At 32.2% G+C, this 24,797-nt stretch overlaps 1 protein-coding gene and 1 long non-coding RNA gene across 2 annotated transcripts; both read right to left on the minus strand.

The window, feature by feature from the left end:
* Positions 1 to 13,143: 13,143 nt before the first annotated feature.
* Positions 13,144 to 14,926, minus strand: LOC134727335 (uncharacterized). Its single transcript, XM_063591713.1, has 2 exons — positions 14,525 to 14,926; positions 13,144 to 13,586 (listed from the first exon to the last, which is right to left on the minus strand). Exons 1-2 carry the CDS (start codon positions 14,904 to 14,906, stop codon positions 13,144 to 13,146), a joined length of 825 nt encoding a protein of 274 aa, XP_063447783.1. The 5' UTR covers positions 14,907 to 14,926.
* A 7,718-nt stretch (positions 14,927 to 22,644) lies between these two features.
* LOC134681651 (uncharacterized) lies at positions 22,645 to 24,097 on the minus strand. Its single transcript, XR_010100652.1, has 3 exons — positions 23,965 to 24,097; positions 23,315 to 23,494; positions 22,645 to 23,013 (listed from the first exon to the last, which is right to left on the minus strand). It is a non-coding gene; the product is annotated as an uncharacterized LOC134681651 (long non-coding RNA).
* Between the last annotated feature and the right edge of the window lie 700 nt (positions 24,098 to 24,797).

Genomic DNA, 24,797 nt, shown 5'->3' on the forward strand with positions numbered 1-24,797 from the left:
GAATACTTTACATGCTTTATTCAACAGAGAAGCAAAAGGTGTTTGTATTTAACCAAAAAATTTAGTTTTTTTAATATTGTTATGTTTTTTTTTTTCGAGAGCAACGGTGAAACCGTCAGGTTTTATTAAACAGATTGTCTGGGTTTTGTAATAGTATTTTAATAAAAACAAAAGGTATTCTTGACTTTATTATTTATTTATTATTTTTTTACTGTTATTTGGTGAAGATCAGTATTCCCAATAAGCCAATAAAAACAAATAAAATTGTTATACATTGAGGGATAGGTGCGATGGATAAAAACCCCGACGGACGGAGGCGAGACGGTTATACATGAAGACACACCGTACGATGAAGTGTAAAATTATCTTACACCCGATATGCTAAACCCCATATTTGTTTATATTGAATATCAAATGACAAAGAATGGATAATCTTTTTATTGACATTACCGTATCAAATCATGATCAATAGGAATTTTATTATTTTAAATGAAAACCCACTAGTAACCTTACTTTGACATTTCATTCAGTGAGTTGCATCTTCATTCAGTGAGTTGATTTTACAAAAGTCAAAGTTGACGTTTTGCATATTGCCGTTTAATCTATGTGCTATTATGGATCATCAGGTTAAGGTTTGCTGTATCGTGCATTCTTACCAAAAACAATACTTCATACTCATGTATGTAGTTGTCAATACGGACGGGTATAGAACGGACGACATTTTGAGTCATTCGTTGGATTTGGAAGAAGATACTGAAGACAACGTTAATTCAATATTTATAACCCAAGGTGTTTACATGTATCAGTTTAATAAAGGTAATCATACATGTAATTTACATGTTACTGTTGTATAAAAAAGATCCACCCTCTTTTCAACATTTAACAAAAAAGAGGCATACGTGCGTTTGGATAAGGAATTCGACGACCGGACATGCTTAACATACAAAAATACATATTGCATGCATATGTAGGAATCCACCTTTTAGGGGGCAATCCAAGGGGATTGGGGTCCTGGGGCTGAAAACCCCCTTTTTACGATCAATGTTGCCGAATGGGGACATATAAATGAAAACCCCTTTTTATCTTTGGTTGGCTACCCCTTTAAAAAATGTCTGGATCCGTCCCTGGGTGCCATCATTAGTCTTCAACAATCCAAACTTTATATTTATTTTATCATTACGACTTAGTTCGAATAAAATGCGTTGAATGTATAATTCAAATGAAAGTTCTTTATATATAATTAAAAAACAATTGTTCAGAGAACCATTGGTGGTCTTTCCACCAGTAAGGATCTTTTTTAAATAAAAATATTAAAATTCTTTTTTTTTTTAATTTTTTTTTAAATTAATAAATATTTGTAAAAAAAAAAAACGTATTGTAATAAATTTTCTTGTCAAAACCTCATTTAACGGCCTTTTAATGGTCAAAGAATCCAGCGCTTGTCGTGATCTTTGATTTTTAATGAGATACCGGTCACGTGATCGTGATGACGTCAGTGGATACAAGCCGAGAACATGTCTCAATAAGGACAAAGTCGATCATATTTCTGCATAATTAAACAATGGTCAGTGTTGACATCAGTTTTCAAGGCAACTCTCAAACTTTAGATATTCGACCGTATCAGTGTGAGCCGTTACTTGTAGAAAAAATCAAGTAGAAGATATAAATTCGTCATCCGACATTGACGATCTTTCAAGCAATGCCGATATAATATATCAATAATAATTTCACAAAAAATAAAGATACATTTCTTAAAAATGTTTGAGTTAAACAGGTAATTGAATTACATTTAATAAGAGAAAAAGACAGGTCATAAAGAATGTAGGACAAAGGTCACAGGACAAAAAGTCACAGCAAAAAAGTCACGGACAAAAAGTCACAGTACAAAAAGTCTCAATTTATTTTCGAAATTATTTTTCTAATAACAAGAAAAAAAATATTTGGAAAAATACAAAATTCTTGATTTATTATATATGAAGTAACTTTGTTACTAAAAATTATTCAATAGTTATCAATAATTAAATAATTAAAAAAATAACATGCCAAAGTGGCTTCGTATCTATAAATGGCTTCATTTTGGCATCTGACAGTTATTTGCATGATTAAAATTTAATATTTTTTTCATTAATCAAGCTTCATGAAAAATTTCATAAACTAGCAAATGAATAAATATAATAAAATAAAATATTTCAAGATCATTGTCTTATAATTTAAAAACAATTTTCAACAACCGTCATAAATTACCTATCACCTTACCAAGTATGACGGGTGTAAAATTTGAATTACTAAAGCTGTCACCAATAAATGTGTAATAGGGGTATTAAAAGTTATATTTTAAGAAGTTTAAAACAGTGAAATATCCATATGTCTTTTTCTCCTCCATAATAATCCCATTGAAAATGTTCTATCGAGTACTGACTTATTTTGTTTGATATTTTTTCTGTGTGGTATATCTTCAGTCTATAAATTGTTTTGTATTTTGTGACTAGTCTCTAACTTCGACAAAGTTTGGCTTAGGGGCCTTATATGTAAAATGAAAGCTAATGGTATCGACGAAAAATTATTGAATTGGTTTCAGGACTATCCACACGACAGAAAACAGAGAGCAGTAATGGATAACAGAAATTAAAAAAAAACAAACGATAGGCCATTATGTAAAATAGAAAGGTCTCATTTGTACGGCCCAATAACGCAATTGAGATGTTCCCCTTCATTCTTAAACAATGATCTATTTAGAGCTAATATTATAAATGATCCTTCTTGTCATTGTGGGTCATATATTGAGGATGTCTACCATTACTTCTTTGTTTGTCCAAAATACACATTATGTAGAAAAACCTTATTCAATAGTCTTAACTGGCTATCTGAAAGCATTGTTTTAGATACAAAACTATTAATTTGCGGACACATAGAACTTTCGAATGAACAAAATATTCAGATTTTCAAACATGTTCAAAATTTCATAAAATGGTCATATATCATATGACTTTTCAAACTTTCTTTTTTCTCTTTTTTACGTATGAAGGCTAGTATTATTCTATAAACTGTTTGCCTTATATGTATGTCCATTATATCATACCATTATAATTGTAATTTTATATTGTATTATGGAGAATACTTCATAAGTATGATTTACTTGTGTCTAATCCATTTTGCTTTAATTCAGCAAATAAAATATGTTTCAACTAGCTCAGTCTGTAATTATACATTATCTACTACTCCCAGGTCTGTATCAACTGGATTTATTTGCATTATTTAAGTTAAAACTATGTTATTCAGCGTCATGTCTTATGCAATATAAAGACTTGCATACATTCACTAGCCAAAATATTTGTTTCTCATTCAAGTCACCTTTTGCATTTAATTTTTCACCACAATAACCCTGCATCAATGGTCTGTCATTTTAAAAGCATCACTTGGCATCTCTTCACAATTATTTTTCATTAAGAAATAAAATGATTTTTAATAAATAAATAAAATAATAAGGGTAAATACTATTTAATTCTCTATTTATTTTGCTTATTTACTTATTATTATTATACTCTATTCTTTACAAAAATTCACAAACCCATTATTTTCTATCCGCCCCCTTTTTTAAGTTGCACTGTCAGTCCTTTTTTCTCTATTCTGTAAAACCCCATATCCGACATTTAGGTATTGACTATTGTTTATTCAAACAAGTTAAACATATATACATTAAGTAATTTATATCCGTAACAATTTCCAACCTCACCTGTGAACCCAGTAGGTGATCATGGATGTACACAGATTCGTCGCATGTTACGCAATAGTGCGTATTGCTGATGTCTTATATATCACCACCCGGGGGCATGACACCTACAGCTTTCAACTTCAAAGGTAAACAAAGCATTACAGAGAACGTGTGCCGCATACCTGTAACTTCTGATCGATGTTGATGACTTTTAATTTATTATGTCCAATTTCAGTGTACACACCTGCACACGTGAACAGGTAGTGAGGTACACACAGGAGGTACACAATACCAAATTTCAACATTGCGATATATTTGGCTATACAATTGTACACAAATATGACTAAACTAGATATATATTATTATAAAGGGACGCAAAAAAAAATTGCGAAGAATTTTTTTTTATTTTCTTCGGCTTTTCTCCGCTTCTCATAAGCTCCCTGCGTAGGTATAGGTGGCCTGGGCTTAGCTGTTGTTAGTTGTGTCAATGGAATGTCAGGTACTGCATTTGGACGGAGTTTTTGCTTCATGGTAGGACATTCCTCGAGATTCTTCCTAACTTCTGGGTCACAATCGTAACAAACATTTGTAAAGTGGGCGGAACAAAGTCTATGACTAGTGCTTGGTAGGAAGTCCTATCTCTTCCTGGGACTAGCCTGCGGGTTACTCAGAAAACGAAAAAAAAATATCAAACTGTCCTTATGCCTATTATTTTTTTGTTGCATCCACTAGCAGCACACAGAACCATTTTTAATCACTGTCATGGTTTTTTTGGAAGATATTCGAAAATGAAATTGCGCTAATTATGCCTATACACCCGTCAGTCAAATATGATTGATGTAACCACTGACGTCACAGCCTCGTTCTGAGTGACTTCCGGGATTGAAATATGCATAATTAGTAGGACGACAGATGGATACATTTAAATTCATTATTTATCCATTTACACGATAATTATATTGCTTTCGATGTTTTTTTGGGGGTAATTATGTATAAATAAATATTTTTTTACAAAAAAAAAAAAAAAAAAAAAAAATCATGTCATATCTCCTTTAAATGTCAATTTTAGCGTCAAAAGACAGCTTATTGAACGCTGATTCAAAACATAAATGGCTTCTATACAAAAAAGATATAAATACGGTTTGAAAGATTTTACTTCCGGTATGTTTTGATAGTTTACTTGACGCTGATTCCAAAAATAGATGTTTTTGTATACTTTTACTTTAAATTAGTACAAAAAATGGCTACTTCCGGTTTACAAAAGGTCACTTCCGGTTGGCATTTCAAAGGTCACTTTGCTTGCAACCTATTACAAAAAGTCCTATGGCTTTATCATGTATATATAAGAGCAAAGAGTAAAGATCAAAATCTAGAACGTTGAATTTACCTATGACCTTCAGCTCAATTCCAAGGTCATCAACCAAGGACGTCAAATCAAAAGACTCTAGACCTCTACTTCATATTGGTAATGTGTTATATTACCATACAACTAATATTAGGTATAAAAGGGTAGAAAACTCGCATTAAATGTTACGTACCCTTTTAAGTAAAATTTACGTGTAACGACATGTCGCAACTAACAATTGTCTGAAAATATTTTGTCGATATCTTGTATGATTTCTGAAAATAAGAGATAACAATCAAAAATCAAAACTTTGAACATGACCTTGACCTTTGACCTTGACCGTATTTTCATTTTTTTGGACCAAGGACCTCAAATCGAAAGACCCTAGGCCTCTATCACTTATGATTTTCCAGTTACAAATTTATTTCATTTATTTCAGTATAAAAGGGGAAATGACTCTCATATGGAGTCTTCGTAAAGCTTCGGTCAAAATAAAAACTAACATCCTTTAGAAAAAAATTATTTCAAATGGGATAGGACATCCTTATTTTTACGGAGATTCTGATTACCATGTCCAGAATTTAGAACCGGACCTGGTACCCTTATTATTAATTCTTTAATAAACATATTGTAAACGGTGATCAATTCAACATTGTAATTAGATCATTGTATATTGTGTTTATCCATACTAATATTGATTTTGTTATCAGTAAATTAAAATCAAAGCATATATCATTGTTATATACATATACACATTCATGGATCTACAATTTGTTGATACCTGTATCATGCCATTGCGCAAGGTCATGTTTTACTTTGACTGTTTATGGCGTCTTTACACTGAATCTATTGTATGTTGGATGTGTACTGATTGATAATTTAGTCTTACTTGAATGTCTATTTTTAAGGTTGTTAGCTCTTTGAACAACTGTCAGTAACTGCGAATACTCTCAGATCTGTACTTAGTGTCTTTTTGTTGTTGGGATATACAAGTACCTGTTTACGTCCACTCCGTGTATTTGTTAGCTGTGTTTTTATTTGTTTACATCTGATAAGTTAAGCCTTTTTCAACTGATTTTTATAGTTCGTTCTTATGTTGTAATGTTATGCGAAGGTCGGGACCTCGCTGACATGTTTAAACCCAACACAGTATGTATGTTTCTGTATGTCCGAGTTCAGGCGCCTGTAATTCAGTGGTTGTTGTGTGTTGCTGTGTTACATAGAAAAGAGGGGGCCAAATATATCTGATTGAAATTCTCATAAAATAAACTGAAAACGCCATAGCTAAAAATGAAAAAGGCAAACTGACATACAATAGTACTATGAGTACGCAAAACTTCAAATAGCGAAATAAAGACTATTTTTTTCCGCTTATTTATTTTGTAAATTAATTGGGCTGTTAGTTTTCACGTTTTTTGTTCTGAGGTCTTTCATAGCTGATTAAACAGTATGTTCTTTGCTCATTGTTGAAGCCCGTACGGTGGCACATAGTTGATTATTTCGGTGTCATTTAGTCTCATGTGAAGAGTTGTCTCATTGGCAATTACTATTATTTTTTATATATACCTTAATTAATTGGACTAATGCGTGTATATTAGTAAAAAATAGTTCAATAAGTCCAAGATATAAATAAAGTCAACAGTATTAATGAGCTGTTAAATTGTCATTAATCTATTCAGCGAAAACCAATTCAAGTCACAAACCAATACCAAGGAAATCACATCACCTTTAAGTGGGAAAAAGTGAAAAAAGAATCACATTATTTCTAAATTAACAAATAAGGGTAGGAACACTGTCTCAGAGGTTTGTCAATGATGACAAAATAGACAATCTCTTAAACAATACAAGGAATTTTTAGTCAATAAGCCAGCCGGTAAACGACGATCGTGCATCCTTAGTGCTGATTATATTCCCATGCGGTACGTATGTTGAACTGGTTCGTACGAATACAACATCCCCCTGGACAAGTACTAAGACAACAGTAAACGAAGACGACCTCCATTCATTTGTTAATGACGCATCGACGAAGAAAGATCCTTGAATGTTGGCATTTTTCACGAGTTCAAACGATGCATAGTGATGACCCATTGTTATGCTAGTTGCAAACGCATAAAGACCGCCTTGTGGTGCCGTAAAGAGACCAGAAAAGGGGTTGTAGCCATTTCCAACGTTGGTTTTCTGAATATCAAAGATGATTGTATGATGCTTTCCAGGATTGTCTTCGTTTTGACCTAAATAGGCGTAAAACCCTATCTTTGTACTTTGCATCACAGTGGGTTGGACTAGAAGTCGTTTTCCTACTAAAAGAAAAAAGCTAGAATATATTTTATTCTAATGAGAATAACCTTCGGAAACAGATAATGAAAACATCAACTAGGCAGCAACATAAATTTGTCATTGTTTGTTGCGTTTCAGGAATGGTTTGAGGACTGTTCCAGAACATATAGCCATAAGAAGTTTGAGTTAGTTTTAAATTATCACATCATTAATTGAAGTATTACACATTGTTGCTTGAACATTTTGTTTTATACCTGTACACAGTAAACTTTTATAGTTTTTAGCTCACCTTACCCGAAGGGCCAAGTGAGTTTTTCCCATCACTTTGCGTCCGTCGGTCGTCGTCCGTCGTCCGTCGTCCGTCGTTGTTAACTTTTACAAAAACCTTCTTCTCTGAAACTACTGGGCCAAATTAAACCAAACTTGGCCACAATCGTCATTGGGGTATCTAGTTTATAAACTGTGTCCCGTGACCCAGCTAACCATCCAAGATGGCCACCATGGCTAAAAATAAAATATAGGGATAAAATGCAGTTTTTGGCTTATAACTCAAAAACCAAAGCAATGAGGGCAAAACTGACCGGGATCGAATTGTTTATCAGGTCAAGATCTATATGCCCTGAAATTTTCACATGAATTGGACAGCCCGTATTGGGTTGCTGCCCCTGAATTGGTTATTATAAGGAAATTTTGCTGTGGTTGGTTATTATCTTGAATAATATTATAGATAAAGATAAACTGTAAACAGCAATAATGTTCAGCAAAGTAAGATTTACAAATATGTCAACATTACCGAAATGGTCAGTTGACCCCCTTTAGGAGTTATTGCTCTTTATAGTCAATTTTAAACAATATTTCATAAATCTTAGTAATCTTTTACAAAAATCTATTTGCAACTCCTGGGCCAAATTAATCCAAGCTTGGCAAAATCATCTTTTGGGTATGTTGTTTAAAAAATATGTCCAGTGACCTTGCCATCTAATTAAGATGGCCACCAAGGCTAAAAATAGAACAGAGGGGTAAAATGCAGTTTTGGGCTTATAACTCAAACCCAAAGCATTTAGGGCAAATCTAACCTGGGGGTCAATTTGTTTATCAGGTCAAGATATAACTGCCCTGAAATTTTCAGATCAATCTGACAATTTATTATTAGGTTGCTGCCCCTCAATTGGCAATTTTAAGGAAATTTTGCTGTTTTTGGCTATTGTCTTTAAAATTATTATAGATAGAGATAAACTGTAAACAGCAATAATGTTTAGCAAAGATAGATTAACAAATAAGTCAACATGACCGAAATGATCAATTGACCCCCCTAAGGAGTTGTTGTCCTTTATAGTAAATTTTTAACAATTTTCATAAAATTTGTAAATTTTTCTCACATTTTCCACTGACACTACTGGGCCAAGTTCATTATAGATAGAGATAATTGTAAGCAGCAAGAATGTTCAGTAAAGTAAGATGTACAAACACATCACCATGATCACCAAAACGAAATTTTGTCATGAATCCATCTGCTTCTTTTGTTTAAAATTCACATTATTATGTCATAGACCAAGTTTTTTTTATTATATTTATTAATTTTGAAAGGTCACTATTTATAGAATTATTGCACATTTATTATGTATTAAAAAGTTCTTATGTTGTAATGTAAGAACACTGTTCCATGTTATAAAGAGAGTTAGGATCCGGCTAGCATGTTTAACCACTCCACAATCTGTATCTATGTGCCTGTGTTACATATTTCATTTCCATTTTTGTACATACACCAGTCCGTTATTTTCTTGTTTACATTGTTTAACATTTGCTTTTTTATAGCTCACTAAGCGATATGGGCCTTGTTAATTATTGAATGCCGTACGGTGACCAATAGATGTTTATTTCTGTGCCATTTTGGCACTTGTAGAGAGATGTCTCATTGGTATACCACATCATTTTTTTCTATAAGTAAGTAAGTAAAGTAAGTAAATTATTCATTATAGTGACATGTGTTTTTTACAAATTTATAATACATTGAGATATAAAAACAATAATTAGAACACCCGACCCTTTGGGTCTATAAGTCACTTTAAACATAAATGTCAATGGTACGACGAACAAAAATAAATAAAATGTTATTGAAAATGTTCATATAAAAAGTTTTTTCTCTTATTGAAAGCTTGCAATAGATATTTAGCAGTTTTTCTCGGATTTTGACATAGTAAATATCTTAACTGTTTTTCATTTGATAATATACATAAATTGTCTATTTGAGAGAAATGTTGCAGTCGCAAATTGTTATAAAAGTTACAGTTGATAAGGAAATGAAATTCGTTTTCCACACAGTTATCGCTACACATTTTACATAAACATGTCACATTCGTCTTCACCTACAAAACGACCAGTTTCTAACCTGAGTGGAAGAATACCACACCTGAGTTGCGCTATTATGGATCTTTCAGTACGGTTAAGATTAAGTTCAATGTATTGTCCACAGCGGTATTCAGATTTTATGAGCCTGTATGTTCGTAGTTTCGGAAAGTTTGTTAAACCTTTCTGCCAATCTGCGGAGCATTTATCTTTGAGCAATGTTTTAATCATCAGTGAATCACAAGTGTTTTTTTTAATAAAATTGCTCTCTAGTCCTATAACTGACATAATGATTTTCACTTCGGATGACCAATTATTCTTGCAAATTTCGTAGTCCCAATTGAAGACGCGTTTACATATACGAGTATCGTCCATTGATATAAAATTGTTCCAATACCTTATCATATTGCACCATCGTTTATAAATTAAAAACAATACCGACCTTTATGGAAAATTTAAAATCAAAAGAGTTATGTAAGACAATAACAATATAAACCAAGGAGTAACAAAAGACTTACAAAACCAAAGGACATTTACACCAACAGTTCTATATAATAAATAAGAAACAACTTGAACTCCACCAAAAACCGGGAATGAAATCAGGTGCTCCAGAAGGGTAAGCATTTCCTGCACCGTATACGACACCCGTCGTGTTATTTCTTTGTTCAGTTCGGTAATGATTGATGGTCATTATGACTGAGGAAGAATATCAGATATGATTTCTGACACACTTTTGTCATAATGGTCAATCAGCTCATAGAGGCGACCGTAAAATGTCTTGAGTGATGACCTTACTTTGAATGATTCATGGTCCTATCTTAGCAACTTTTGAGAAAGCAGTATTCCTCGTTCAACGAAATCAACGTACTTTGAGCTAGTTCTATAGTAACGGTCTCCACGCGGCTGCTTTTAACCAATCATATTCTTAGAAATGTATAGGTAATAAGATAATATAATTTATTCATTTCTCTCTGAAAAGACATTTCTATTACCTGTATTAACATTATATATATTTCTCCTAACTGGTTCATTTCCCAGAACAATATGTCTGTCCTTCAATGTGCTATCTGTATTCTGGATAACGGAATGTCTCACCTGCAAACCAAGCTCCTTAAGGTTCCACCAATTCGCCTTATTAAATTTCTGGTCATTTTTCGTCAATTTAGTCTCCATGTTATTTACTCTCTCAGTCAAACGTTTGATATGCACTTCTTGTTCGTGAATAGTGTTTTCCATATCAGAGATTCGCGTGTTCTGATTTTCGACTATTTTCACAAGTTTCAAAAATTGTTCCTCTGAAATTGATTCGTATCCTGGAAGGAGCAAACAGGATAGAGCAATCGAATTCATAAACAGAACAAGGAAATAATGCATGCTGACTTAAATGTATAGACGCATTTAAATGGTCTTATTGAAAGACAACAGAGATAAGATTATCAATGTAGTTCACATAGATAGATAGTAAATATTTCATGCAGGAAAAGACATATTTTAATGTCTTGTAAAGTGATTCCACTAGAAATAATGGTCTACACACACAATAACCTAAGTACTACATATCTTTTAACGTTTTCATTTGAATTTGGTTTTTCATTTTTTTTTAAAGAAATATATGTCTCATATATTGCTGAGGGTTATCACCAGCACAGTGGTCAGCACTTTTTGAATTGTCGTTGATATGGTCTAAGTTTGAGATTAATTCTTTACAAAACTTAATTCTTTTCAAAATACTAGTGAGTTTGTTTCCAAGTTTTAGGTAACATTAGCTGCATTTGGTTTACATTTTGAAATTTTGGGTCCTTAATACTTTTTTATTTTCGTACTTTATACGGCCATTGCACTTTTTCGGGCGTAACTGGTGTGTCGTTTGTACACGAATCTCGTGTCTGCAATACGACATTTTAATCCTGGTATCTATGGTTATTTTATGCAATATCAGTAGATGCTGAAGTACTTCTATTATTCTCCTTTTAAATTTTCTTTAAGGATAAAAAAAGTTCTTTGATGAAGGTTTATTTTTACCTTTTAAAATTCATCTTCATCAAAATGTAAAAAAAATATCACAAAGATGATGATGGCAAACGATGCACATTTATCTAATATTAAAAACTACTATCGGACAGAAGTGAAATTCTCCGGTAAACATGAAATCATTTAAAATATTGTAATATTGTAATGTAACATCAATTTACTTTTATTAGATATTCTCCCTGGAAACCTAATAACTAATATATCAGGGATACTTTGTGCAATGCTGTACACTAAGTAAATTGTTAACAGCAATAGAGTGCAAGTATATTATCCACGTTAAAAAAAAATTCCACGGGTTTGTGGCCTCCAACATGTTAGTGATCCAATGCATCGTTTCCACAATCGCTTCAATGTTCATATCAGCGATATCTATAGAAAAGGGACAAAAGACACCAGAGGGATAAAGTTGATAAAATTGATTTCAACTTCACCATTTGGGACTCTTGGTTTCATAGCTTCCTTGGTAGCAGCAATGCTCTATCAAGTAAATCATCATAGGAAATACAAGCCCGGAAATATCGTATCAATTGGGAGACATATACTCCGTATGCAGGCGCTGCTGGAATGTTGCTACATAGATCACAATTGGGAAGCTGAAATGGTCTCTTTTGCCGTAAAGTTTTGTTTTCAACCGACACTAATTATCAATTTCTAGATGAAAGTCAAGATATGAGGCAGACTTAACTGTATCTGTAGTATCCCTCTAGTTCGATCGAAAAACATAGTCACCAAATTTGTATTATTTATCATATATATATAGCGGAACGAAAAGTTAAAGGATATTGCTAACTTCTTATCTTTTTTCCTAAGAAGTTCCTGTATGAATTCAGCTTCATAATAATTAGGAAACAAGACGGCAAAAAGGGTAGCACAATTGGTTCCCATTGAATACCGTTAGTCTGTAAAAAAGCACGTCCTCCAAACGTATACCTCCGCCGGTATTCAGACAGCCGGATCAGACACATTTGGAAACGCTTCCAGATTAGTCCAACGTTGTTTCATAAAAAAGGATAACGAAGAAGCGAATATATTGCTTTAGGAAAGGAAAAATCATAAATCATACAGTGTGGAAAATACTCAATCTTTTTCAAACAAAACGCTCTCTAGAACTTATATCATCATGATACTTGATGTTTTGATTGACATTATGTTGTATGTTACGTTTAGGGGACGTGTTTTTCAACAGATGATCGGTATTAATAGTGTGTCTTTCTTCTGATTGACTTGTTCCTTTATCGATTCAATTTTCTAAACAGCTTTAAATATAATGAAATTGCTCAAGAAATGTATATAATGATAACTAATATCTTTATCATTCTTATATATTATTGTTTAGTGTATATGAGTTTCAAATACGGTAAAATCATAATTATTTGCGGTCTTTTTATTTTTGAAAAAAAAATGTATAACGGGACAAAGACAGATAGATTTTTTATTGAATAAGCCAGCCGGTAAATGACGATCTTGCATCCTTAGAGCTGTGTATATCCCCATGAGGTACGTATGTTGTACTGGTTCGGACGAATACTACATCCCCTTTGACTAGTGCTAAGACAATAATCGATGAAGAAGACCTAAATTCACTTTCTCCTGACGCATCAACGAAGAATGATCCTTGTACGTCGGCGTTTTTTACGAGTTCAAACGATGCATAATGATGAATCATTGTAATACTGGTTGCAAACGTATAGAGACCGTCTTGTGGAGATGTGAAGAGACCAGAAAAGGGATTGTAGCCATTTCCAACGTTGGTTTTCTGAACATCGAAAATTAGAGTATGATGCTTACTTAGACTGTTTTCGTTTTGACTCATATACGCATAAAACCCTATTTGTGAACTTTGCATCATAGTAGGTTGGAGGAGAAGTCGTTTTCCTACAAAAATAATAACATTGAACGAAACTGAATTATACTAGAGGCCTGAAATCTAAAAAAAATAAAAAATAAAGTACGACGCAACATACAGTTTTCATTGTTTGTTGATTTTAATGAATCAATGTTTGAAAATAAAATCCAAGTTATACAGTCACTGTTATTGAGTGAAGTTTTGAATAATTCAACTAAACTTTTGAAATTATTAATTGAAATTATTTTAACTATTTCTTGCTTATTATACCTATACAAAGTTACTATTTAAGTGTTTTAAGACGTTTATTGATTTGTCATTATAACTGTGTTTTTTTTATATTTCAACATTGGTTTTGCAATTTCATATACTGTTTAAACTGTTGAAACAGTATTTATTGGTTATTTATATCATTGAGAACGATATACAAAAACGTTCGTATTGTTGTTAATCACGTTGTAGGTAATTGACATGTCCAATTTGAATGAGTAATACAAAGATTTGAATATAGATAAAGTCCTTTGTTGTTTTAATGTATTTTGAGCAAAAAAATTAACAGATTGAACAGAATCGTTATCTGTTTCGGTTTACATGAAACGTTGTACGATGTAGGTTACCACATATTCAATTGTTTAAACCCGCTGCATTCGTTTGCTCATGTTCTAATTCATGATCAAAAACCTGTTGTTCAGTGGATGTAGTTTGTGGTTCATACGTGTTTCTCGTTTAACGTTTTATTTATATAGATAAGACCGTTGGTTTGTCTGTTTGAATGGTTATACACCGTCATAGCTTACAGTTCGGTGTGAGTCAATGGTCCGTGTTGACGGCCCTACTTTGCTTATCATTTGTTTCTTTTTAAACATTGGAACTTGGATAGAGAGTTGTCGCATTGGCACTTACACCAATTTTTTCTACCAATGTTTGGAATATTTAAACTTGTATTTCATTGCAATATTAAACTTACTTGTATTAACATCATATTTATTCCTCACAACTGGTTCGGTTTGTTCATTATTGTGTTTTTCCTTTATTTTGTTGTCGTTATTCTGGTTAACTGAATGTCTCACCGGGAAACCAAGCGCCTTACAGCTACATAAATCGGGTTTATAACAGTTCAGTTTATGTTTCTTCAGTTTAGTCTCCAGATGTTTAAATCGCCCATTCATTAGTTTAATATGCACTTCTTGTTCGTTAATTATGTTTTCCATATCGGAGATTCGCGAATTCTGATTTTCGACTATTTTCTCAAGTTTCAAAAATCTTTCCTCTGAAATCGATTCACATCCTTCAAGAAATAAACAGACTAAAACAATCGAATTTATAAACATAACAACGACACAACCCATATTGAATCTGTAGACGTATAGAAATGTTCTAATTGAACGACAACAGAGATAAGATTATTAATGTGGTCCATATAATACATAGATAGTAAATGTTTCAGACAGGGATAATCATATTCTAAGTTCTTGTGATCATGAACGCCATACTATACTATAAATTATACACAAAAATGTTGTTGGTTTACACACACAAGAACACCACAGATCTATTACCTATAACTTTCTGGGTTTCTCTTTTATTTAATTTTTTGAAACAAACAATCGTGACATGCTCTCCGATGACAGCACTAGCCTATATATCTAGAGGTCAACACTTTCGCACTAATATGAATTTTAGTAAATATTATCATAACGGAATTAGTTTGTATTAAATCTTAATAAACATGATAAACCAAAACTTTAAAATTTTCGAAATACTAGGAATAACCTCCCTTAGGATAGATAACCGTAGCTATATTTGGCAAATCATTTGGGAATTTGTGTTATTAATGATTGTCAACCTCGTATATTATTTTGCCATCTGAACCATTTTCATCCGAGAGTAACTGATGAGTCTTTTGTAGACGAGACGTGTGTCTGACGTACATAATTTTACTCCTTCTATCTATGATTATCTGATAAACAATGTCAGCAGGTGTACTTCAGTCTGTAAATCTTCTTTTAAATGTTGTTACGGATTATAAAACCGTGCATTGATAAATTTTCAAATTTACTTTGAATATTATTCACAATATTATATAACTCATAAGGACTGTGGCCACAAATATGATGATGAGTCAAGCAACCGTCTATCCCAGAAGCCACTGTTCTAAGTTAGCCATGACCAGCAGTCAGACAGTCGAATCAATAAAGTGAAGATTTTAAGCGCATGACAGACCTTGTTATTGCACATTTATTGAGTTATTCTAAGCTAAGAAGTCGGGACAGCTACTGGATACAGGAACTAAATGTCCTTCATCTTAATGTAATCAAAAACAATTCCTAAACAAATATATATATATGTAGAACTCAAATCTATGGTGGGTTCCAAATATATGGCAGATTCCTAATCTATGGTAAATATGACGTCATGCCATCCCAAATCTATGGCAGATTTTTTTAAATCCTAATCTATGGCAAGTGTTGTCCTTTCCTAATCTATGGCGGATTTTATTGTTTCCAAATCTTTGGCATTTTTTTGCAAATGCAAAACAATACAGTACTTATGCGATCGACGACTTAGAAATATACGACAACGAGACCATGTCTATAAACATTTGTGAAATAAATGTTCCATAATGGTCAACCAAAAAAGTCATAAATTATACATTCATATACCTTAATACAGACTTCAAGATGTGCTCTTTAAAAAATAAACATTTTTTCATCTGTGTAACCCATTCATTAAACCAACTTATAAGTCCTTCAACAGACAAGAAGACCGCTTTTTATAAAAAAAATAAAAAATAAAAAAGTAACAAGTCATATTTCAATTATTTCAGCGAAATTGTTAACTCATCTTTATAATTTGATGTAGATTTAAACAAATATTATCCGGTAATTTGATCTTTCACTTTATAAACATTGCCAACCGTAGACTACTACCAAAACTATTTTTCAAAAATATGCGATACTGAAAACAGCGGTGCCCTTTTTCATCGCGGGCATTGACCGGTACAGCATATATTGTCCCATTTCAGAATAGTAGGTCACATCTTCCTTTAAACCACCGGCAAATTTTTGTCAGAATAATAACTTTATCTTGAATGGTGTTCAAATCTATGGGTTCTGCCATCGTTAGCGGCGGCGAAGATGTAATATAACGGTATTCAATTGTGACGTTATATGTTACTCTTTCCCCCAAGATCTGCCATAGATTTAGAGAAAACAAAAATCTGCCATAGATTTGAGTTGTTTGGCGTTTGTAACGTTACATTTACCATAAATTAGAAATCTGCCATAGATTTGGAACCCGCCGTAGATTTGGGTCCTACATATATACTAGTTCAGTAATAATGAACACCATACTAAACTCCAAATTGTACACAAGATACTAAAATTAAAAAAAAGTAATACAATACTAACAAAGGCAGGAGGCTTCTGACTTGGGATAGGCGCAAAAATGCGGCGGAGTATATATTTGAACAAACTACTGCATTTTGACAATTTATGATATAGACTCGCAGCTACTCTAAAGAGCTTTGTTTTATTTTCTTCATCCTGGCTCTTAACCGGGAAAATGTTTGAAAAAATAAGTCCAACATTGCTTCATAAAATAATGGCCATTGAAGATGCAAATACCTTGATGTACGAAAGGATGAACAATTAATCGTAGAATGTGAAGATTGCGCAATCAGAGATCCGACTTATTACGTCGTGCTGCTTGATGTTTTGAAAGACAAAATGGTATATGTTAAGTTTTCAGGACGTTTTGTTTTCAACAGCTGACTATCGGCATTAATATCTAAACCAATTGTAACCCACTTGATCGACGTGTCTCTTTCGTATGAGGTCGACTTTACGCCACGCACTACTTTTGTAACTTAATAATCCGCTATAAAGATCGTTACCTCTTATATTTAATACATGTAATTCACTATGTGGTAACCATATTGATCACATTTACAAATATACCTCTGTGAACTTGGAATGAAGATACCAAAAGACATATTTTAGTTTGCTTCGTGTTTCAAAATTGATTTTATTAGTATGGCGTTCATTATTACTGAACAAGTATATACTTGTTTAGGGGCCAGCTGAAGGACGCCTCCGGGTGCGGGAATTTCTCGCTACATTGAAGACCTGTTGGTGACCTTCTGCTGTTGTTTTTTTTATTTGGTCGGGTTGTTGTCTCTTTGACACATTCACCATTTCCATTTTCAATTTTATTAAATATATGTACATATACGCAAAAGTCAATGCTTGGACTCCCTAGCAAAACAACTTAAATTTTACAGTAAGAAGTTATCTAATGTACCAGGCTTATAATTTGATACGCCAGTCGTGCCTTTATACAATTTTGCTATACATCTACGTATTATACGAAAGTGATTATTTGAATAAATTAAAGATTCGTCATTTTTTTTTGGGAACAAATACAAAACAGAAAGAAATTGTCCTTCTCCATACTAAGTAACTTTACCTCGCAAAATATTCATTTAATAAATAATCTTTCCGTATAATGTTTGTGTGTTGTATATTTGATACAATTGTTTCCCATTCGTTTGATGTATTTGAAGTTTTGATCAAAGTAAACGTACCAGCTTTGGTTTAATGTTCATTGTTTGATTTCTTCTATCTTGTGAATATTACTATCAATTTCTTTAGGATAAAAGAATAATACCTTCAAATCACATAATTTGTTTGGAGAAAAGGTTACATAATTAAACCCAAAAGACAATTTGAAACTGAAAATCCATAAACAAATGGGAAAATCAAAAGCACAAACACATCAAACATATGGAAGCATAAGTTCAAAGCGGAGTTATACAACATCAACAGTATTTTATGGTATATGATAATTTTATGGAAAGTCATTTTCTATTTTGTGGAGATTTTAATTTTCGTTTATTTGTTCACGTAGGTTTTTAGTGTTTTATTTGAGTGGTATCATATCTTAGTATACCAGGTAGATTATTTTTTAATTATAATTCTGACTGAGCTTAATACAAATTGCAAATATGAATAGATAAAAATGTTAATTATAAGACTTAATGTGAACGGATCTGTCATGTCCCTGGCTTGATACTCGCTATTTGATATGACTTTGGAATATCGTGACTGCTGATATATGCATAGTTTGGCTTAATTTGCATAGTAACGGGTATCATTCCTTATTTGACTTGATTAATTTTTCTTGTTTAAACCATTATGTTTGATTTCATAGTACTAAAAACCAACTTTTTTTGTGCACATCCTCTTTCGGGATTCGGTTTATATTGCTATTTTGCAGTGATTATTTTTTTACTTTTTGTTTTACTGAAATCAGAAAAGAAAATCTTTATCATCCTTAATTGATCGATCCCTTGCAAAAGAGGCCATATAATGTTTATAATAATAATGTATAAAAGGGTGTCACTACTTGATCACGAACTGTTGACCTGTTCGGATCAATCCTGAGATCTCTCATGGTTTTAAAAAGTTTGACGAAAATTTCCCATGTATAAGGACTTTTATATAATTTCAAAAGATCGACAAACAGGAAGTGTCTGCACGGTCGATTTGAAAACTGCTTACAAGCTACAACTCATCATTATCAAGCTGCAAACATAAATCAAACCATCGTAAACGGTTATTAGAACTAATTTCGCCTGCAGCCAAGCAGGTAAACATGCAGGATTTCAACAAAGCCTTAAGGGTATACGATACAGTTTTTATCCCGTGTTTACAGTTTGAAGAAAAATTCTATATAGGCTTTTTTGCCTGATTAAATCAAATATGTAATAAAATATATACCTTTATGTTATACTTTTTGAGTTAAATGAGGTCGAAATTTTGTATATTTGTTCAAAACTCGGATTTGTGGCCGTATTTTCCCTTTCGAAAGAAAGCTATAACATTTTTGTTTTAAAAGATAAACACAAATTGTTTTTTTGTTAAATAATTTGTAATATTTGTATCATATAATTAGTATTCTAAAAATTTGTTAATGTTTATTCAGAAATAGCTACTATTTATCAAATGGTCATGATTTTTTTGCTGTATATTTATCAAAATTAAAAAAAATCACTATTTACATTTTTTTATATAATCTTTCTGCAAAATGAAACAAAATCTCGTTTTAAAAAATAGGGGTCCATGCACTTGTTTTCAAATTAAATTAGTTTAAATGATAAAAATCAATCGAAAATGCATCTTTTCCCGATATGTCATAATTTGACGCCGCGAAAATAACATTTTACGTTAGCAATGTCATTACCTCCCCTGTAACTGTATCATATGCCCTTTACTAGCAATATCGACAGAATTTTAGACCATAACTAGTATTTAATTAAGGAGATGTGGTATGCTTGCCAATGAGACAACTATCCACAAAAGTGTTCATAACTGTTTATAGTAGTGCATTTATTTTTATACGTTTATCAAAATTTAAAACAAACTCAATGTGAATTCCGATTAAGACAATATTCAGAATTCTGATAAACCTTTACGATAAAGTGCATTCAAATGATGCATACGTTTCATGAATTATACCTTGATTTACTGATCATATACGAATAATAACTCAAAGAATTGATGAAAGAGTTTTAATAAGGTTTCTACAAGGATATAAAACCTTAATATTTGTATCAAAATACTAATTTGGTGAAGATTTTACGTAATTTATTGTCACACAATCCCTTATTTCACAATTAATATGTTTTACAGTTTTATTACACGGATTGTTTATTTTTTTGTAATCTTAATATACACATGGAAAAAAGTATTGCAACACCTTGATTTTTTAAAACTTGAAAAATCAACCTCTTGTTTTGGAGTAAATAGGGTAAAATATTTGTATAATATTATTGAAACATAGTTTATGATAACATTGGCATTTAAACGAACAAAAAATGTTTAAAAAAAAATAAATCATATAACCACAATTTTGATAACAAAATGAAGTGTTTTTTGTACAAAAAAATGCATTTTACAACTATTACTGTAGTGGAACATTACAATGTCAGACATTTTAAAATTAATCTTCCGATGACTGTTCACATCATGAGTGATCGTTATACGCCAAAGAATTAGTACTTTGTGCGCAGCCTCCATTCAAACGGATAACCGCATCATAACGTCTTCTGATTCCTGTCAAAAAATCTACTAATTTGTTTCTAAGGTAGCAGCAACCATTTCTGATGAAAGGCATTGTTTATTTCATGATGTGTTTGAACTGTGATGTCCTTTCGCGCACTTTACGCACAGTAGTGTCCCATATATGCTCGATATGGTTCAAATCCGGCCTACAATCGGACCAAGGAAGATGAACCGAATTCTAAAGGAACAATGGATCTTCCTCCACGATGCTAATTTTCAACTTTGGCGAGCTCTGCACTACATTGGATACGGAAAACTGTGTGTCTGCTCGTAAGCAAAGGTATCCAAAATGGTCTTATCGCACGATAACCAGTAGGGATGAGTCGATCTCGAAGAGTTCTTGTTAAAAGGCTCCTGTATACCCACCACCTCTCTTTTTAGGAGTGTATTGTATGCAATGGATTTCCTTCTGACCAACATTCATTATGCCTAATTTTTTCCTAGCAAATGGTATAGGGGGTCTACTTTATCTCGGAAGGTCTTTAACAACGTTTATTGCCTGATTTTTTTTCTCTCAAAACGACTTATAATGGAATGGTGATGACCAACAATACATGCAGTTGTTTCAGCGATATCCCTGCTTCGCTCATGCTGATAATATGCCATCTTGCTGCAGTTTCGAGTTGTCGAGGACCCATTACAAGGTGTCAATAACATAACCTCAAAAACTTGGTTATTTAAAGTGTTGAAAACAATGAGGATTAAAACACCTGTTTTGCTGTTAACGGGTACAGTAGCTGCATGTGCAGATAAAAAACTTATCGAGTCAATATTTATTGATTAAACTCAGTGGATACTTAAAGAATGTTTTACTAATTCTGTTTTACCCAATTATATCACAAAAAAATAAAAAAGTGTTTTTTTATTTTGAATTTTAATTTGGTGTTGCAATACTTTTGTCCAGGTGTATAGTTATCAAAGGTACCAGGATTATAATTTAGTACGCCAGACGCACGTTTCGTCTACATAAGACTCATCAGTGACCCTTAAATCAAAATATTTATAAAGCCAAACAAGTACAAAGAAGAGCATTTATGATTAAAAATTCCAAAACGTTGTGCCAAATACGGCTAAGGTAATCTATGCCTGGGATAAGAAAATCCTTAGTTTTTGGAAAAATTCAAAGTTTTGTATACAGGAAATTTATAAAAATGACCACACTATTGATATTAAACCTCAGTACGGACACGCACATAGCGACAGTGTTGGAGACAAAGAGGCGCAAGAAACGTCACCGTCGAAAACTTAACATACGGGAGAGAAAAAAACTAGTTTTCGTGTGTTCACAGTCATCAATTTTTGTCGCTACTTATGTTTAGTTTCATTTTAAAAACTGAAATATCGAAATATAGAAAAAAACCAGTTATTGCTGTTTATATTTGATTAATTTGAAGTTAGCTATATAAATAGTTACCTTGGTTAAATTTTGACAGTTTTATTTAAGAAGTTTTGATTGTTTAAAGCCAAAAAACCACTAAAGTAACAGTGATTATAATGAAATTGTTAGATTGAAATGAAAAAGGGTTCATGGTGCTCAAATTTAAGGGTTTTGTTCACCGTTTTGTTGACTTTATCTGTCTTTCGACGTCTTCCTTTTTTGTTATGGTGTTGTCAGTCTTTGTTGTACTTTGAGATTTAAAGGTCTCCTTCTTATCTTTGACCTCTTTTTATGCTTATTTTCACTAAAAGTTACCAACTATGATTCATAAGAATACTGGAACAAGTCTGCTATAATAGGGACATGATTAGTACTCATAGGAATACCTCCAACTAGTGTATTTTTATTTAATTCCGAAACGTAAAAAGATGTTGTCAGGGAAAAAAAGCTATAGCTTAAGTCATCTCATCACAGTTGCTGTAAGTATATTTAGCATGTGATCTTTTTTGTTACAATACATCGCTTACTGTTTATTTAAAGTAACTTTAGTAAAAAGAGTTTTATAAAGAGTTGTGTAAGGGATTTACATAGAAAATAATGAATACTACAAACACCAATGCTACAATTCTTAAAGAATATGGAACGTCATTTGTAATAATTAAGTCTTGCTTGTACCCAAAAATATGAAGCTTTAGATATACGTAATGAAAGTCTAAGAAAGTAGTATTTCGCATAAAAATGCACCTTTAGCGGTCACCGGCAGGTCACGCCATTTATAACCATCTATCTTTCTCATTCCAATGACTACTGTGTCATTTAGGGTAGCAGTGGTATAAGGCTGTGATTGGTACCAGTCAAAGTAAGTGATGATTGATCCATCATCATATTTCCAATGATTTTCTGCCAATATACGGGAACCTTGGAACATAATCCATCCAAGATATGTGAACTGATCTGCAACAAATGTTCAAATAAAAACAATTAAGCGCTGACATAAAAGTTACGGAAATCTTGTACCTCATGATACGTAGATGTTTCGTTTCGAACATTCATATAATTGACTGTATCTGAATAGGATTGTGCAGAAATGTTTCTAGATAATTGTTTGTGTTAGGCAATGAAAAAAGTCATTATGGTTATTTAAACAGATGCAAACATTCAAAGTTTTGCGAGGCTCGGAAAGTTAATAAACACGATTCCATTTATAAAAAGAACACACAACCGCATTGCCTTGATACAATAAATACATAATTACCAAGAAATGAAACAATGAATTGCTGTTTTTCTTTAGAATCAATTTTCATCAGCTCCCCTCCTTCCTCGTCACATTCTTTGTGATAGTCTGCATACTGTAATGTAGTGTTTTTCCTATGGATTCTAAAGCAAATTTGAAACACCTCACTGTAAAAGTATTGACGTATTCGTGGACATCGACCTGTAAATATTTTTTTTTATTGAACTGTTAAATTTTTTTTTTTTTTTTTTTTTTTTTTTTTAACTTACATGTATATTTATAACATTCAAATTGATTGGAACCATATAAAATTGATTACTATAGTAATGTGTGTTTTATCCCTTACTTTATCATTAATTTTTCATATGGAAGATTCTTTCATCGAAGACATAATTGAATTTTTAATACCCCTTTGTGTGAGGAAGATATGAAAAGGTCTGTACCAAGTCAGGAATAGCACCCGTGTTATTTATTCGCTTGAACTTTTGATTTTGCTGTTGATTATGGATTTTCAGTTTGACATTTTCCTCGGAGTTCAGTATTTTGATTATTCTACTTTTAACCTTTTAAAATAATCAAAGACGTAAAGAAGATGAGGTCAACAACAAATTAAAATGTACAAGATACTAGAACAATAAATATTTTGTCATTATAATAAATAAACATCTTACTGTCTAGTACCAGATGATAGGTCCAACCAACACTTTGATATCCTTTTACATTGAAAGACTGTTTGTATCCTTCTCTAATGCCTCAACACTCATTAGATACATTAGAATGTGAAACTGACATGCATTCTATGACATGATTACAATGCATAACACATTCTAAAATGGCACATTTAATTTGGAAGATCACTGTCTGATTAAAGTAAATATCGTTAAGCTGTGAATACTGTTCCGTAAAACCTACTTTTACTTTTAATGCAGCAACTTGATACACTAAAATAATTATGATTATTTTATAGAGAAATGCCATTTCCTATAGATATGTGATAAGGCTGGTATTAAATATCAAAATGGCATAGCTTCATATATCATCGATATGCAAGGTATTTCTCGTCAGTTACGCATGAAATCGTATTGATATCTTTTTCAAATCATCCAATTATATCTGTTTTATATGTTTAATCTTTTAAATAAGTTGTTTAGGCAAAATGACAGCAAAATATATGATACGAACATTATGTTCTATCATATGATTTGAAGCATAGTAAATATTGTTTAAGTCGTTTTTGGCACAACTTTGTGTATTATATATTCAGGTTTTTGATGCACTTCAACACGTATTTCATTTTGTTTCTAACTGTTTCGATTCGAGCGTTACTGATACCTCTATAGTAGAAAAACCGTTGTGTACTAAATTACAAGTTTGTTATCGGTGGTGCTTCGTAGGCATAATTTACAGTTTTAATTACGTTGCCTGAATATTCTAAATAATGGAAGCAAAAGATTCCTATTATTTCTACCTCAGGAACAGATTCCCTGAGTTATTTGTGGCAAAT

Source organism: Mytilus trossulus, chromosome 8, assembly GCF_036588685.1.
Source record: "Mytilus trossulus isolate FHL-02 chromosome 8, PNRI_Mtr1.1.1.hap1, whole genome shotgun sequence".
NCBI classification, from domain to species: Eukaryota; Metazoa; Mollusca; class Bivalvia; order Mytilida; family Mytilidae; genus Mytilus; species Mytilus trossulus.